This window comes from Talpa europaea (genome assembly GCF_964194135.1).
Source record: "Talpa europaea genome assembly, chromosome: 3".
Classification (NCBI taxonomy): domain Eukaryota; kingdom Metazoa; phylum Chordata; class Mammalia; order Eulipotyphla; family Talpidae; genus Talpa; species Talpa europaea.
This window is the reverse complement of record NC_140069.1, coordinates 149,459,322-149,475,179: the sequence shown is the minus strand read 5'-3', so window position 1 is coordinate 149,475,179 and position 15,858 is coordinate 149,459,322. Positions and strand designations below refer to the sequence as shown.

The 15,858-nt window shown below is 48.8% G+C and overlaps 1 protein-coding gene across 1 annotated transcript in view; it reads left to right on the top strand.

Moving 5' to 3' along the window:
* Positions 1 to 15,858, top strand: part of KMT2C (lysine methyltransferase 2C) — a gene marked incomplete at both ends in the record, with an annotated part of 180,998 nt that overhangs the window by 54,930 nt on the left and 110,210 nt on the right. The window contains 3 exons of the mRNA XM_084230748.1: positions 9,710 to 9,848; positions 11,857 to 12,057; positions 15,374 to 15,522. Coding sequence (XP_084086874.1) covers positions 9,710 to 9,848; positions 11,857 to 12,057; positions 15,374 to 15,522 — 489 coding nt within the window. The remainder of the gene's footprint in view (positions 1 to 9,709; positions 9,849 to 11,856; positions 12,058 to 15,373; positions 15,523 to 15,858) is intronic.

Here is a 15,858-nt window from a genome sequence, read left to right as displayed (position 1 = left end):
TCCTGGGGCTTCGTGGGGATGCCTGGCATCTCCAGTGCTGTTCCTGCTGCTTGGGGCATCCACTGGCCAGCCCACGTTCAGCAGGAGGAGGAGACGCCACCTCAGGTGCGAGCAATAGCACCATTTGCAACCAACTTTAATCTGCCATAGAATTTTGTTTTGTTTCACACACTTTTGCTAATGAATTTCTATAGTTGTAATTGAAACATTTTCAATTGTCTGTAATTTTTAATAAAACTGCTGTTAAGTCTGACACATTGAATTTTAAAAAAATGCGTTCTGTAATATATTTTCCTTTGCCCTCATTACTGACTTTTTGGTACTTGGGGAAATAAGCAGTTGGACAGCACATTTGACCAACCTCACTCTTTTAAAAATAATAATGCCATGTTTATCTTACCGAATACATTTAAAATTAAAATAACGTGTATTTGTGGACACCGTGATTTGATGTGCATACACAGGTGAGCTGGCCAGTGCAGCCCTGGCAGTCAGTAGGTCTCCTCACGTGTCCCTGTCTTTTCTAGGAGGGGCGTGGCTGGAGTCTGCTCACCCTGCACCTCTCACTGCCACGCATGTTTCTGGTCTCTGGACTTACTCATCCTGTGTGGCTGTGACTGTGTTCCCTGTGACTGTGTCTTCCTGTCACCTTCACTCACCGGCAGCTAGCAACTAACTGTTCTCCTCTGTCCCCCAAGTTGACAGTTTTGATTACATCTGTGACTTGGTTTGTCAATTTCTCTAGGTTACAGACTTTTCGAAACCCCCAGTTATCCTTGATGCATCAGTTCTTTCTCTAGAATCTAAAATGTCAGTGAAAACTTTCATTGACTCTTTCTTTCTACATCCTGACAGAGACAAGTTAGTTACCCACAGACTCCACTGTTAGCAGCCTGCCAGCCTCTCAGTTCCTGGCTGACATGCAGTCCCAGAGGAAGTGCATACTCAGGCCCCCTGCGCCCCGCTTCGCTTCCTCCCTGCAGACAGTCGCTCAGCTCCTCGAGCCTTTTCTTGAGGCTGCCTCTTCTCTCTGTGAATATTCACCGTCCCTCCCTTCTATGGGAAGGGGTTTTATTTTTAAGCTCTTGTGCTGTACTTATAAACCTAGACGGATGCCGAATCATCTTTTATCTCTCATTGAGTCTGGCAGTTTTGGAAGCAAAGATTCTCACTAAAAGCCCTAAGAAGTTCTTATTTGTTGGGCTGATTTTGCTTGTTCTATCACCAAAACTCCTTTGCGTTATCCCTTTAAAGTCATATCTCCCCCCGAGTTAGCCCCTGGCAGCCGCTGATTTGGTCTTCTCACTGTAACATCTGGAAAAAGGCCCTGTAAATGATGTCATACAGCACGTCGCCCCCGAGCCGGCCCCTTTGGTGCATCCCAACACCTGAGGTTAGCCCAGTTGTTCATGTGTCAGTACAGCCTTTTGTTGTTGTACAGATGCAGCGCACTTTGTGTTAGCGTTCGCCTATTGAAGGGTATTTGTTCACGACTCTTCCCTCCAGGAAGTCTTGCAGTCTGTCCCTCCATCCCACCCAGGAGACCCTGCCTGTCCTGCTGGCGCTTCCGCTGCCTTAGTCCCTCGTGTGTTTCCTCAGCCCTCCGTCCACGGGACCAGCACTCTTTTGAGTGCTATTGTGGCTTTGTGTGGCTCCTCTTGCTTTCAGTTCTCTAATTGATTTGTTCTCGCAGTTTCTTCCCTGTAGCTCTCACTCTTCAGGCACAACAGTGAACAGTTCAGGTTCTGGAGCCACAAGCCTGTGTGTGCCTAGGGCTCCTGGGCAGCATTCTTGGGCCGTCCACTGTCCATTAAAGCATGTTATTAAAATAGCTATTTTAATTAATGTCTGGGGTTTTTGGGCTCTTGCTCAGTATTGGATGCTAGCATGCAGAGCCTTTTTGTCTCCTTGGGTCTGTGTACCTGAATTTTAAAAAATCACATAAAAATGATCACAGTAATGAATATTTGTGAAAACTTAGGGAACTAGGGGTGAATGTAAGGAGAGTAAATTAGCTGTAAAAGTTTTAACTCCTAGAGAAAATGATGTTTCAGCTTTTACTTCTAATTTTTGGTAGCTCACATTTTCATCTTCCCAAGCCAAGCCGTGGGAGAGTATGAAAGTCCTCATAGCATTAACCAGCGTCAGTATTTTAAGTAGTTTAGTGAATAAAGCTTAGTAACTAAGATGTTGCAGTTTCCAGTGGTGGCTCGTTGTCGACCACGTGTTTTGCGTACAGAGGACACAGACACTTAGAAGACAGAAACGTGCCTGGAGATCCTGACTGTGGGGATTTGGGCTCCTGTCTGTGGAAGGAAAGGACGCGGTCACCCAACTTCTTAGACAGTCTTCTGTCTTCTTAGTAGCAGGGAAGCATCACAAAAGTTCTGTGACGGTAAAGGAAGTTAGAGAGAGAAGTACGGTTCATTCTGCTCAGCAGCTGACCAAGCGCGGCTGTGCCTGCTGCTCGGGCACTAAGGACGCACGCGGGTGTGGAGCGGCAGCGGTCGCGGCCGTGAATGTTTTGTGCAGTTTTCTCTGTGCTTTTGCAAGTCTTCATACAGTACCCGAATTATATTCTTCGCACTCCTAGGACAACCACGCTTCTCCACAATAATTTTAATTAACGAAAATAAATGTAAATGTACACAGAACTACCTGCTTGCATTTTTAACATAGTATATGATTAATTAGTCAATCCATTAAATGGTGATTGAACCTCATCCGTGTTTTGTGATGGACTTGGGCGTGTAGGCAGCGGTGGTGCCTGCTCTTGAAGGGTATCCTGCCCAGTAGGGTGCATCTCCCGGCACGGGACACTCTTGCCCCTGACTCCTTTGCAGACTCTATTCTAAATAGTGGTTTGAAATGAATAAGGTGAAAATACACAAGGCTGCAAAGGTAAACAATTATATTGAAACAGTATCAAAAAAGGCCAGAATTCTCTCACCATCCCATGCTTCTGACTGTACCCCAGTGCTTGTATAAATAAATAAAAAAAATAAATCTTAAAAAAAAAAAAAGGCCAGATGGCTAACTTTATAATGTGCTGTCTTTCATTTGCACTTAAATTATAAAAGGTAGCAGCAAGTTTAGTGATTGTTGTAATGCTGAAGTAGCGATGAGGGTCCGTTCGCGGACGCTGAGCGTGGCAAGGAAGCCCGCTCTCTGGACGGAGGTGCGCTCGCCCTGTTGTCTGTTGCGTGTTCACAGTGAGGTTGGTGTCACGAGTTCTGAATCTGGATGGTCAGTATAAAGACATGGTTCTCCATCCAGTGTCTCAGAAGCACTGCTCAGGTGCATTTAAAGACATTAGACAGGCTGCCTCGAGAGATCACACAGCACTGGGGGAGTGTTGACATCTGTTGTCATGTGGGTGGCTCTGCTGGATGTATTTGTGGACACACACGCCCCTTTCAAATAATTATGTAACTGGAGGAAACTGATCTCATCATTGTCCAAAACCCCAGTGTTTTATTCGCATGAACTTGACTGTGAGGCAGATGTCCTCTCTGTCATCTTATCAGCTGTGCTTGGAAAATAAAGAGGAAAACTCTAGTTTTGGTTTCTATCTCCAGCGCCACAAGTGATGCTTCGGTCGCAGCCACACTAGAGCTGTTACCATTTCTCTTCAACCCTAATTTCGTCATCAAACGATGCGCTGGGCACATGCCCTGCCCCAGTGTGTGGTGGAGGAAGAGCACCCTTGGGCTTGCGGTGCTGGAGCCTGAGCTGCTTTCTGGCAGCTGCGTGGCCGCTCACCCCTGTGACCTGGCGTGCGCCATACTTCTGGTGGTTGGTGTTCTCGGCACGTGTGTCTGTACCGCACTAACTCCCCGCCCAGAGTCCCAGCCACCCTTCACCTCTCCAGCCTGTGCTTGCCCCCACTTGGCCCTTCCTTCTGCTCCCTCCCCTCTGGTGGCCACCCATCACCCCACACTCCCAAAGTCTGTGTTGTCTTTCTTTTCCTTAGCTCGTGGGTGTCTTTGTCGTGTTTGTATATCACATATGAATGAAATCATAGTGTGTGTCTCCCTCTGTCTGGTTTACTTCATTCAGTGACATATGCTCCCAGTCCATCCAGGTTCTTGTAAATAGCAGGATTTCATCTTTTGATAGCTGAATAATACTCTGCCGTGGTCGTATATCACCACTTAATCCACGGAAGTCATTTGATGGGTGCTTAGTTTGTTTCTAGTTCTTGGCTGTTGTAAATAATGCTACAGTGAACATGGGGGTGCACATATCTTTTTGATTGAGCGTTTTTCTATATTTTGGATAAATAACGAGAAGTGGGATAACTGTATCATGGGATTTTAAGTTTTAATTTTTTGAGCAATCTGCACACTGTTTTCCATCGTGGCCACTACAGCTACTGAGCCCACCAATAGCACACGAGGGGCCTCGTCTCCGCCGCTTGTCGTTCCTTGTCTTTGAAGATAGCCCTTCTCACAGGTGTGAGGCGATGTCTCGGTGTTGCTCTGGTTTGCGTTTCCCTGATAGTGAGACGTGATGAACATCTTGTCACGGGACTGTTGGCCACCTGTGGATCCTTTCTGGAAAAGTGTCTAATCAGATCCCCTGCTCACTTTCAAATAAGATCGTTTTTTCATTGTTGAGTTTTGTGAGTTCTTTATGTATTTTCAGGATTAACCCCTTGTTGGCTGTGTTATGTACAAATGTCTTCTCCCGTCAGTAGTTTAACCTCTTTATGTTGATGTGTAGCACTTTCCCTTGCTGTGAGAAGCGTCGTAGGTTGATGTAGTCCCGCTTGCTGCTTGTCCCTTCGCTGCTGGAGTCCAGGCCCACAAACACCTCTAAGGCTGACGTCTGGAGTGTCTTGCCAGTGTTTTCTTCTGAGTATTTTGTGGCTTTAGGTCTTATATCCAGGCCTTTAATCCATTTAAAATTAATTTTTGTGTATGGCTGAGAGAATGGTCTAGTTTCATTCTTTCATATGTGGCTGTCCTGTGTCATTTTGAGTTATTGTTTAACTATTGTATGTCAGTTTACCGTTTAAACGAGAATATGTATTTTTAAAGTGAAGAATTAAGTGAGTGGACTACTAGATATGCATCTGTGTGTCCTTCATATTATTAGCTGGACTTCTGGTGCCTTACTGAAGCCTTTCTAAGCTACACACCCCATCTGTTCCCATAATTCCCTGTGCCTTGGGTCCTGAGTGGCCATTCCCTGTCTCCTGACGAGACCCACTACGGATCTAGGGCTCCTCATGGCAACTGTCATGGTTACCAGCATGGTGCCACAGTTGCTCAAAATTTTGTTTGGTAAGATATCATTCTGCAGTGATGCTTTATTAACTCCCCCGTGGAGCCAGGAGGTACTAAATAGATGATCTCTTTATCCCTGTGACTTGCCATAATACAATTTGATAGTATGCGATATGACATCAAGAGCCTGAAACCGGCTAGATGTGGAAGTAACACATGGTTAGGACACGGTGTGTGAGTGTGGACATGGCGTCTGCCATGCCGCTGGTGCGCGAAGCGGCGGGCTCACTGCTCTGCGAATCCCACCTGTTTGCTCCTAGGGGTGGTTCGTGGTAGGCGGAGTTAGCTGTCTTCTAAATAATTAGCAAACTGAAATTGAGATGAGCTTCTGTAACTTGCCAAGGTCACATTGCTAGCTAGTGACCGAGCTGCCGTGCGAATTCTTCCCCCGTTAATTCCAAGCCTTTGATTTTTACCAACACGGTGAGCAACCTGTGTTACGAATTTAAAATGTTTCCATGTCATGAAGCCAACTTCTTAGGAGGAAGTAAGAGCCTGGAGAGGTGGTATGGTACTGTTGGGGCAGGTTTTGGGTGTGACCTGCATTGCACCCCATTTACCATTGTGCCCCAAGATTTGATAGCGCAAAGGTGCTGCCAGAAAGCTGGACACACTGTCCCCAGAATCTCCTTTGAGAGATGCTGCTCCAGCGTAGGTGCTGCCACCGTGTGCACCTGGGGGAGCTGAATAAGCACAGGGTGGGGGTGGTGGTGGCAGGGATGAACCAGCGCGCCCCACCCCCACCCCCATTGGTAAGCTCTGCCTCCCTGGCTCTGTGCCAAATTGGCCTGTGGTCTAGGTCAGCTGCAGAGTAAGGGGAGGCTGCACTGGGGCCACCGTGTCAGAGGAAAAGATCGCACCGACACTGTTAAATGCAGACGAGAGTCTGCCTGCGCCACCTCCACGGTTTGAGACCGCGGGCACTTGAGCAGGGGAGCACCGGGCCTCTAGCTCGGGGGTGAGCTGAGACGGTGTCCAGGGTCCGGCGTTTTCAGAAGTGCGCTGGCGGTAGCCGAGTACTGGGTCAGAATCATTCCCTCCGTTGTCTCTGGGTTTAGTCGTTGAGCCCAGGGCGCACGTGGATGACAAGTCTTTGAAGACCTAGGCTGGGCCATGAGGGGACCCCAATTCCTGCCGGACTCTGGTGCCTTGTAGGGCTCCCTTACCCGCTCCACCACGCAGGGCAGTGAGAGAAGCTACCTTCTGTCGCTACAACTCACTTCCTCTGCAGTGTGAAGTGAGTTGGTGCTGAGTTGGGACTGGGCATCCCTGTCCCCTAGGAAGTGACGTAAGAGCCTCAACTCCATAAAGACCAAATAACCAAAACAAAGTCAAAACCCAAACCCAAACGCACCAGTCCCTACTGTGTAGACCAGCTCAAGGCAATGGCTGGGCTGCAGCGACAGTGGCCGGGAGCCCACGGCAGCGAACCCTCAGCTGCTCGACTGGCCTTCCCTCCTTGGGGTTCAGGCCTGGTCCTGATGCCATTTCTTTTTTCTTTTTCTATTTTTTAAATGTTTTTCCCCTTTCTGAAATGCAGGACTTAATTTCAAAGGGCGTGAACCCGAACCTACGGGCCCCAGCCTGTGACTGCGGATGCTGTTCTGCCCTGTGCTTGGCCGCCACATATAAAGGGCCCCTGGTCTCCCAGTCCCAGAGACACCGTTCTCACTGGCTGACCCCACCCCACCTGTTTTTAAGTTTTGGTTATGGGGTCCCCCACGGCCAATATCAGTTTTTGTGATCCCTTGGCATGGATTAGGCTGTGACAGAGACCCCACCACACAGCAGAGGCTTAAGTAGAGCAAGTTAATGTTTCCCTTCCGTAAAGATGTTTCTGGTGAGGTCCAGGCAGACGGGACAGCAACGTGCTGTTTGATGGGCCAGCACGCCCCTCCCCCCCAGTCTCTGCTCTCTTGGAGTCAGGGCTCGCTTGTAGCCTGGCGTGGGGTGGCTGAGGCTCATGTCCCAGTCCACAGGAGGGAGACACAGGTGCGGCTTCTTGGGGATGTGGGCATGCGTGGCCACTTGAGTCACTGCCATTTGTGAGAAACAGCCGAGCAGAGCCGCGAGGCACTGGGACGGTCGCTGCTGGGCAGTCATGGCCTCCTGAAGCCTGGCTCGCTGGAGGGGGTGGCGGGGTGGGCCTCAGCCTGTGTCCATTGTCTAGGGAGCCCGCGCCTGCCGGGCTGGGGTTTACATTCTTGGGATTTGGATTTCTTTTTTTTTTTTTTCCTTTTTCCTTTTTTTTTTTTTTAAATTAAAGATTTATTTATTTATTTATACAAGCACTGGGCACAGTCAGAAGCGCGGGAGGGTGAGAGAATTCACCAGAGCCAGAGCGGGGAGCAGAGCAGGCAGAGGGACCGAAGTACACTGCTGAGGGGAGCTACAGGTTACCGTATTTTCTTTCAATTCGTGATGAAATTTTTCATTTTGTTTGTGAGGTTTTTTTGTCATGTAGAAATTTTAACTTTTTTATACTCTAAGAAGTGTGGCTCTTTTAATCATTCCTTGACGCAAGTGCACTTTGCATTTGCAGATGTGACACTAGTTACTGGTGTCAGCGCTGCGCTGGAGGTCGCCAGCAGACCCCGTGACTGAGAGGCCCACACACCCTTGACGGATGCTCCACTTTCAAATTTCGATTTAAAAAAGAGATGTTATTTTTAAAGGAAAAACCAAAACCATCCGTTTGCCTCATTTCATCATTAATTTTGTGATCTGACAGGATCTACAATTATTGGTAGTTTTTGTGACCACACAGTGAATGGTTCTCAAAACTATTCATTTGTCAAAACCCTCCTGTAAATTTCACTTTTAATCTAGAAGACTTGCGTCACGTGCTGTGGGAGTGAGGTGGAGTTGGGTGGGAGCCGGCGGCTGCTCGGCGTATCCAGAATCAGTGAGAACGTGGTCTGGCCCTGGCAGGAGTCAGGGCTCCAGATGCTGATTTACAAACCAGTAAGTCAGAGGAGACTTGAAACCCGGATAATAATCAAGTTCTTCAAAGAAGGGCTCGTTCAAGCCATCAGGGCAGAGACTGTATCTGGGAACTGGAAGGAGCCTGTTCTGGGGCGGGCGTTGGGCCACCTTCTCCCGTAAGAGCCCCACGGGATGGGGCCTTTTCTCCTTTTCCAGGTGCTTGCGTGAGGCCGAGGTGAGTAACCTCAGGCTGCAGAGTGGGTACTAGGTGTGACAGGTGTTGGGGTTGCCCTGCCCACGGTCCCCATTCTATCTCCCTGCTTACCAAAGAGAGCCAGCCGCCCACTCATGGGAAGAAGGCGTCCTTGGAGGCCCTGTGGGGTGGTGTGGGGAGACAGCTGGGGAACCTGGGCACCGGTCAGGAAGGTAGGTACAGGCAGGGCTGGCACTGGGACCCACCACATCCCATTTCCTGAAGTTTGGTGATGAAAGGAAGAACTCGGAGAATTGTAATAATTCTGGGGGGTTTGGGGGAGCATGGTGCAGAAAGGTCTAAGCGAGTTTTGAGTCAGGGAAATTGTTGAAGGAAGAGCATGGAGTTGCACTGGGGGCCCCTCAGGGTGGGGGTGTGATCATGTGCAGAGATGTGGGCGAAACACTAAGTGGGCATCGCTGCATCCATTCAAGAGAGAAGAGGGCTTGCAGAGACTTTGCTCAGGGTGGCCCTCCCCTCCTCCCCAAGAGCGTGAGCGAGGGGTTTGGTTGGTGTCTGGAAGATAATCGCAAAAGGCAGCAGGGGGAGGGTGTGTTCTTTTCTGTGATGCAGCTTTTGGGAAGAGGGAGACCCATAGGAAACAGGGAGGGCTCTGAGCTAATGGGAACTTTGATTCGCAAAGTTGTGAAGAAGCCTTTTAGGGAGTCACATTGAAACATGTTTGTTCTATAGACAAAACTGCTGTAACCTGGGGCCTCCCTGGTGCGCTCCCTGGTGGCGCAGGGGTTAAGTCTCAGCACCATGAAGCTGTTCGCAGCCACTACAGCAGGAGTTCCATCTGCCAGCTGGCCAGGGAGCTGCCCACAGGGCGCAGCAGACCTCTCCTGTCTCCCCGCTGCTCCCCTCAGCCGTGTATTTCAGTAGATCTGCCTATTCTGTTCCCCACTCTGTCTCTGGTGAATTCTCTCACCCCCCGCACCTTTGGCCTGTACTCCAGCTTTTGTATGCATAAATAAATCTTTAAAAAGAAAAACTGCTGTGACCCTGAAAATAAGGTTCTTAGTGGTCATTTCTGAGAGGAGCCCGCTGGGCATGCTGTGGTGGTGACCCCCTTGCGTGGACTCGGTGCCAGCGCGGCTGTGCCATGTGCACGTTGCTGTGTTGGCGTGTCCTTTCTGTCACTTGTCCTTTCTCCTTTGCAACTTGGGCTTTAGGAATAACTCCCCAAATGCCGGTGGCAAAGCAAAAATGACCTGTTCTTTTGTTTACTATCAAGCAGAAGTCAAAGAGCAGTCTGCAGAAGAGGATGCCGGAGCAGAAGTGGACAGCAGCAGGCAACTGGCCCCAGGCCTTCAGCGCTCTGTGTCCGAGGAATCCGCCAGCTCCCTGGTCTCTGTTGGCGTGGAAGCCAAAATCAGGTCAGCGGACGCGTGGAGCTGGGCGGGAGGTCAGTGAGAGGCACGAGGGCAGCGAGTTGGCCCCAGAGGGATGCAGAGGGCGCAAGCGTCGGGTGTGATCTGGGTGGGGTTTTATTATTCAGTCACTTTAACTTTGGGGCTGGCAGCGCTGTCTGTAGCTGGGGTCGGACTGCGCGGGCTGTCACAGGGCATGTCCCGGCCGCCACCCTGGGCCCGGGGGCCAGGCTGAAACCGCCCTTGCGGTCCTAGTAGAGGAGCACCGGCCTGAGGGCTCACCTGCTCTTCCAGGCCGCCTGTTAAAGAAGGTCCTGCTGTGACTCTTAGTCCTCTCGGTCGCAGCCTCTCCTCGGCTCGCGGGCCACATGCGGTGGCGGGCTTGGGTCGCCGTCCCCTCACTGTTGCCTGGAGCTCCTTTCATGGGCCCCTGCCCCCCTCGTTTATTCATTTCCTGGCAGCAGGATCCTTGGGGAGTTTCCAGTTCTGGGCAGTCATGAATGTAATTGGGATAAATATTCACGCTCAGTGTTTGGTATAAATGTAGGTTTTCACCTAGGAGAGGTGATTGTCAAGGAAGTGCCAGAATGTTTCCTAGCGCAGCTGTGCCTTTTAGTTCCGTGGGCTCTGCCCTTGGTGGCCCAGGTCCCAGCTTCTACAGGTGGAGGTCCTACCCTATCCCCGCTGCTCCCCCTTCGGTTGTTGGCCCTGCAACTGCATCTTTGGCCTCCTTTAGCCTGCTCCCTGGGCAGAGTGAGGGGGTGGCTGGAGCTGGTGTCTCACCTATTTGGCGGCTGCTACCCTCCCCCAATCCCCCCTCCCCGCCGTCCCCCAGGCTTGGTCTGCAGGTGTTCCAGGACCTCACCTGGTGAGGGGTGGAGAGGGCACGGGTTCGTGGCCCTCCGATGTTCTGTGTTCTCTCGCTGGCCCTTCAGCGATCTCTGAACCTCCTGCTGAATCCTCAATGTCCTGTTGGACGCCGTGGCCTCCTCCTAACTTGAGCGGGTGCTTCATCCACAGGCAGGCGATGCTTCTGCCCAGGTGGGTTTCTGTTGTGAGGATGGGTCTGTGTCTCCGCACCTCACCATGTCCGTCAGAGGACAGGCCTCCCCCTCGGGATCAACTGTAAACCACACAGATGGGTGACTCCCCCTACCTTCCTGCCTCTCCCACCTTTCCTGATTATTCATCAGATTATTTGAGTACTTCTATAAGAAGAAGTACTTTGTGGCTCAGTTCTGTGGTGAGATTTCTGAGGTGTTACAAGCCCGGGAAGATTTCGTCCATGTGTGAGCGGTGTGGGGTGTGCAGTGCAGGCCCGAGCTCCTTTGCTTCATCAATAGCTCTGTGTCGTGGATAAGCATCTGCCATTCTGATGGCTGCTCTGTGTAGGTGATGTTTTTGGGGAAGAAACAGATTGGACATCTGGCGTGCTGAAAGAAATGGAAGCTTAATAGCTTAGAAAGTGATAAAAATTAAAATGCTAGTGAAAGATTCAGTTAGTAGTTTCTTTTAGGCAAAACCAAAAATAACTCTTTCCTAGTTGCCTTTAGTTTTCTGAAGATGGACTGTGTACGTGTGTGCGCGCCTATTACATGCGTATACACAACACGTGCAAAATCATGCAGAGTGAGCATGCCGTCAGCAGTCAGATACAGCCTCCTGCCCGCCTGCTGTGGAGAGCCCTCTTCCTAGCCTTAGCTTCGCCTTTTTCATTCTCTTTTCATACTTTGATTTTCTTGAATTAGATTTAGAAGAAAATTCTTTTTTCAAGAATAAACTAGTATTTTTTGTTCTGGTTATCACTCTAAAAGCTATACTGTGGGCCAGGAGAGTGACCAGTGTGCAATTGCTACCAGACTTAACGGTTCTTATGGTGCAGGCGTGTCTAAAAGCTCAGTTTGCACTAAACAGTCTTGAATTTTCAAGCATGACTGCCTGGAGCGGCCTGTCCCTTACAACAGTTGAATAAACCACTCTGTCCTCTCTGTCGCCCGGCTTTGCCTCCCACCAGTGACCAGCTCTGCGCCTTTTGTTATTGTGGCGAGAAGAGCTCCTTGGGACAAGGGGACCTGAAGCTGTTCCGGGGGACACCTGGGCTCACCTGGCCAGGGAGGAACCCACCTTCCAACAAGAAGGACGCCAGTGACAACAGCCACGGAACCTGCGAGAAGACACAAAACTCAGCACCACGGAAGCAGAGAGGACAGAGAAAGTGAGCCATTTTGAATGTAAATGTTGGGGCGCACCCAAAGTTCATTCTCAGGACAGTGTGTGTGTGTGGGAGCCCGAGGCTGTTCCTGAGCGGCTCCTCAGCCCCCTGGAGCCTCTGACCACTGTCAGCACAGACACGCCTTTCCGCAAAGCTGCTCATTTAAGAAAAAAGATTGTTGTCTTAACTGTACATTAGCCAAATCCGTGTGATCACAAAAGCTAACTTTTAGAGGAAAATTTTAAAAACTTACTGCAGCTGCTTAGGTGCTGAGAGGTAGTTGATGGAATTTGTATGTGAGTGGAAAGAAGGTAAAACCTGAGGTCGTCTTTCCTCTAAACAAGTTTTTACTGTCTGTGAGAGGGTAACAGTGACTCATGGCCTGCGTTCGTCATTTATTTTGTTAGTTTTAGGGTTCAGAGAATGTTGACCTGTCCCATAAGCTCTTGTGATGACAGTTTTAACTTCATAAGTATTGTATGCCAAGAAGACCCATTATACGTTAAAGAAGATGCCCTCCCCTTGCGTGAAGTAGGAATGATGGAGCTGTGTGTGTCCAGCGTGGACAGTCATCGCAGCCGCTCAGAACCCCTGTCTAGCATGTTCTCTTTCTGAGTTAAATTTTGTTACATGTTTTAGAGTTCTCTTTAAAGACCATCTTTGTATGTGAGCTTAGCTGTGGAGGTTGAGAGAGTAGAAGTTTCTGTTCCATGAGAAAGTGTAGAAATTACTTTCGTGTGGAAGGCGGGCCAGCCCTGCCCCTGGAGGCATGACGTAATTGTGGCCTCCCCTGGCCCCCATCCAGACCCAGCACCAGGCCTTGTGCGCGTTCTTGCTTGATTGGCTGCTTCTTTTGGACAGCTGCCATTGCCTTGAAGACATGAAGTAGGAAATGAAACAATAACAAGAATGAGAATATTTAAAAAGAATTTAAGGTGGAACTGCTTAAGGGAGCTTAGAAGCGGAGCTTAGTCTTGAGGCTTTGTGGGCACCGCTCATGGTCAGCTGCACTTTCACGTCCCAAGAAAACATGCTCTAGTCCTGCACACTCATGTCCACCAGTGATTTGCAAATCTGCTGGACCGGGCCGCTTTAGCTTCATGGCCTACCTTGTGTAACGGCGATCTTAGAATCACTGATTCCGGGCAAGCCAGTGGGGCTTCACCTACTTATTTTATGAGCTAAGTTAATTTTTAGTGAAAACTTGCATGGGCTAAGATAATTGTGTAAAAGTAACCTTGGTTTAATGACAGTATATATACTTAGTGTTTACCAAGTTATTAAGTAATGATAAACTATTTAATGAACCTTAGGAATGAAATTTATAAAATTTGGGAATCATTTAGGGATAGACAGGTAATTTATCTGGGTAATTATTTTAAACATTTACAAAATACATTGCTAATGAGCTATAAGCCAGATAAACAGTTAATTTTTTTTTAATTGAAAAGGAACTTTTAAAAGTACTTTTTCCCTCTTGGTGGCACTAAATAGAAGAGCATAATCAAGGTTCTTCCTCTTACCTTTTGTTAAGGCCGAAAGTTCTGTGGGATGTATTTCAGGTGACTTGCCCTGCTGTTCTTGACAAGCCGGGCTGCTGTTGCCTAGGGGTCACAGCAGCACTAGCTGAAGTGGATGTGCACACCACCCCGAGGGAGGCTCTCGGCACAACTGCTGGTTAGGGCCTGGTCAGTCATAGGCGGGGCTGGTCACTCCATTGGTTTTTATACCCATGTGCCCAGCCCTGCCACCAAATACCGATGCAAAGAAAACAGTTCAGACGGGAATCTTTTTTTCCCTCCTCCCACAAAATAACAGTGATAAATAATGAATATATTTGTAGGAATGGATGTTACAGGGCAAAATTCTCATCTCACTGTGGGCAGTTAAAATGAGAACTTTCTCCTAAAGTTAGCATAGCAGGCTAAATTTTTTAAAAAGTGAGTGCATTTCTAAAATGCTGGACATAAGCATTTCTGGTTACTTTTGTATGATTTGACATTTAGAACTACTTGTTTAGACCTGCTCACTGGGATGTGTCAATTCTTGCTACATTTCAGCACGTCCAGGCGTAGAGTCTAGTGTGCTGGCTGCAGTGTGGACTGCTCTTACTAGGTGTCCAGTTCCCAGATGCGCCGGCTGAGGGTCTGCTCTCAGTAGGGGGTTGGTTCAGAGTTGTGACTGGGTCACATACTTAGGACAGTTGGGCCACCTCATTCCCACACTTAATGTTCAGCATGAGTGGTTATTGGCCCTGAGCATTTACCTGATGACCCCGGTCAATCCTAAGAGCTGTGTGGGGCCTGGGATCTCCCAGGTGTCCCTGTCTTGCTCAGTCTTGGCTTCCATGCTGTAGGTTTTGCTGTTACACTGCTAACTCTCAGCCTTGAGCTGCTGTTTTGTTTCTGCGTCTCATTCCTGACTGAGCAGTCGTTGTAGAGAGAACGTGTGCTTCGTACCTCAGGCCAGCTATCTTGCCGTGTCCAGGACTGGGGACCCCAAGTGACACCTTACCCTCCCACTGCCCCCACCTCTCACATTTACCCTGGAAATAACCTTTCTTTACACAAAATGAACTGCTGGCTCTGACATGGCAGCCCTTCTTGATGAAAAAGCAAATTTAAATGGTTATGATCAGGTTACGTTTTAAAAGCATTTCAGTAAGCCAAAGGGAGTATTCTTTTTACATGATAAAATAGTCTGACCAGAATATTTTAGAGTGTCAGTTTTTTAAAAAATTATGGAATGACAAAGTAAGTTTGCAACTGTAATTTGTAACACTCCTCTATGGACTTGAGGGAGACTTCCTTTTTGTTACAGGCCATGGGGTAGCCACCCAGCTTCATATTATATTATGAATAATAAAAATGGTGAATTCCAGAAGTTTTACAGTTACCTATACCTAATAGAAATTGATTTGGCCACACATCGTTATTTGTCATAAATTGAAACAATTTTCTGTTTGTCTAATTTTCTTTCTTTTTTTTTTTTTTATAGAGGCATGTTTTATTTATTTGTTTGTTTGTTTGTTTTGTTTATACATGCACTGGGTACAGTCAGAAGCGCGGGAGGGTGAGAGAATTCACCAGAGCCAGAGCGGGGAGCAGAGCAGGCAGAAGGACCGAAGGACACTGCTGAGGGGAGCAGCGGGCGGCAGGAGAGGTCTGCGCGCCATGTGGGACCCTCCTCCGGTGGCCGGGGAGCAGCCGGGGATCGAACCGGCGCCGCAGAGGCCGCAGGCAGCTTCGCAACCCAGCGCTCAACCGCTGCGCCACCCGGGAGGCCCTGTTTGTCTAATTTTCACCTTTATTTCCCCCAGAGAGCGATCTCCTCAGCAGAACACAGTGTCTTGTGTGAGCGTGAGCACGCAGACTGCTTCTGAGGAGCAGGCTGGTAAATTATGGGACGAACTCAGCCTGGTTGGCCTTCCAGATGCCATTGCTGTAGAAGCCTTGCTGGATCCTACAGGTATGAGCCAGTCTTCAGAAAGAACCTCCTCTTGATTATATAAGCATTTTAAATTTAGTGAATTATCAGTTTAGTAGTAAATACCTTTCATCTAGAAATAATTGTGATCACATTGTTAAAAAACATCATTGTTAAGTACACCTGCTTAGGTCCAGTTGTCTGATCTTATTTACCTGATCGATGTAGCACCTGATGTCGATGCCGGGCTACGTGCTTTCCCAAGTATTCCCACTTTGCTGTTGTGTATACAGCAGAGCCGGGGCCATCTGATGATTGAGGAAAGAGAAAATTTTAAAGGGGCCCTAGAACCAGGGAGGCGTGGCAGCCTGGTGGTTT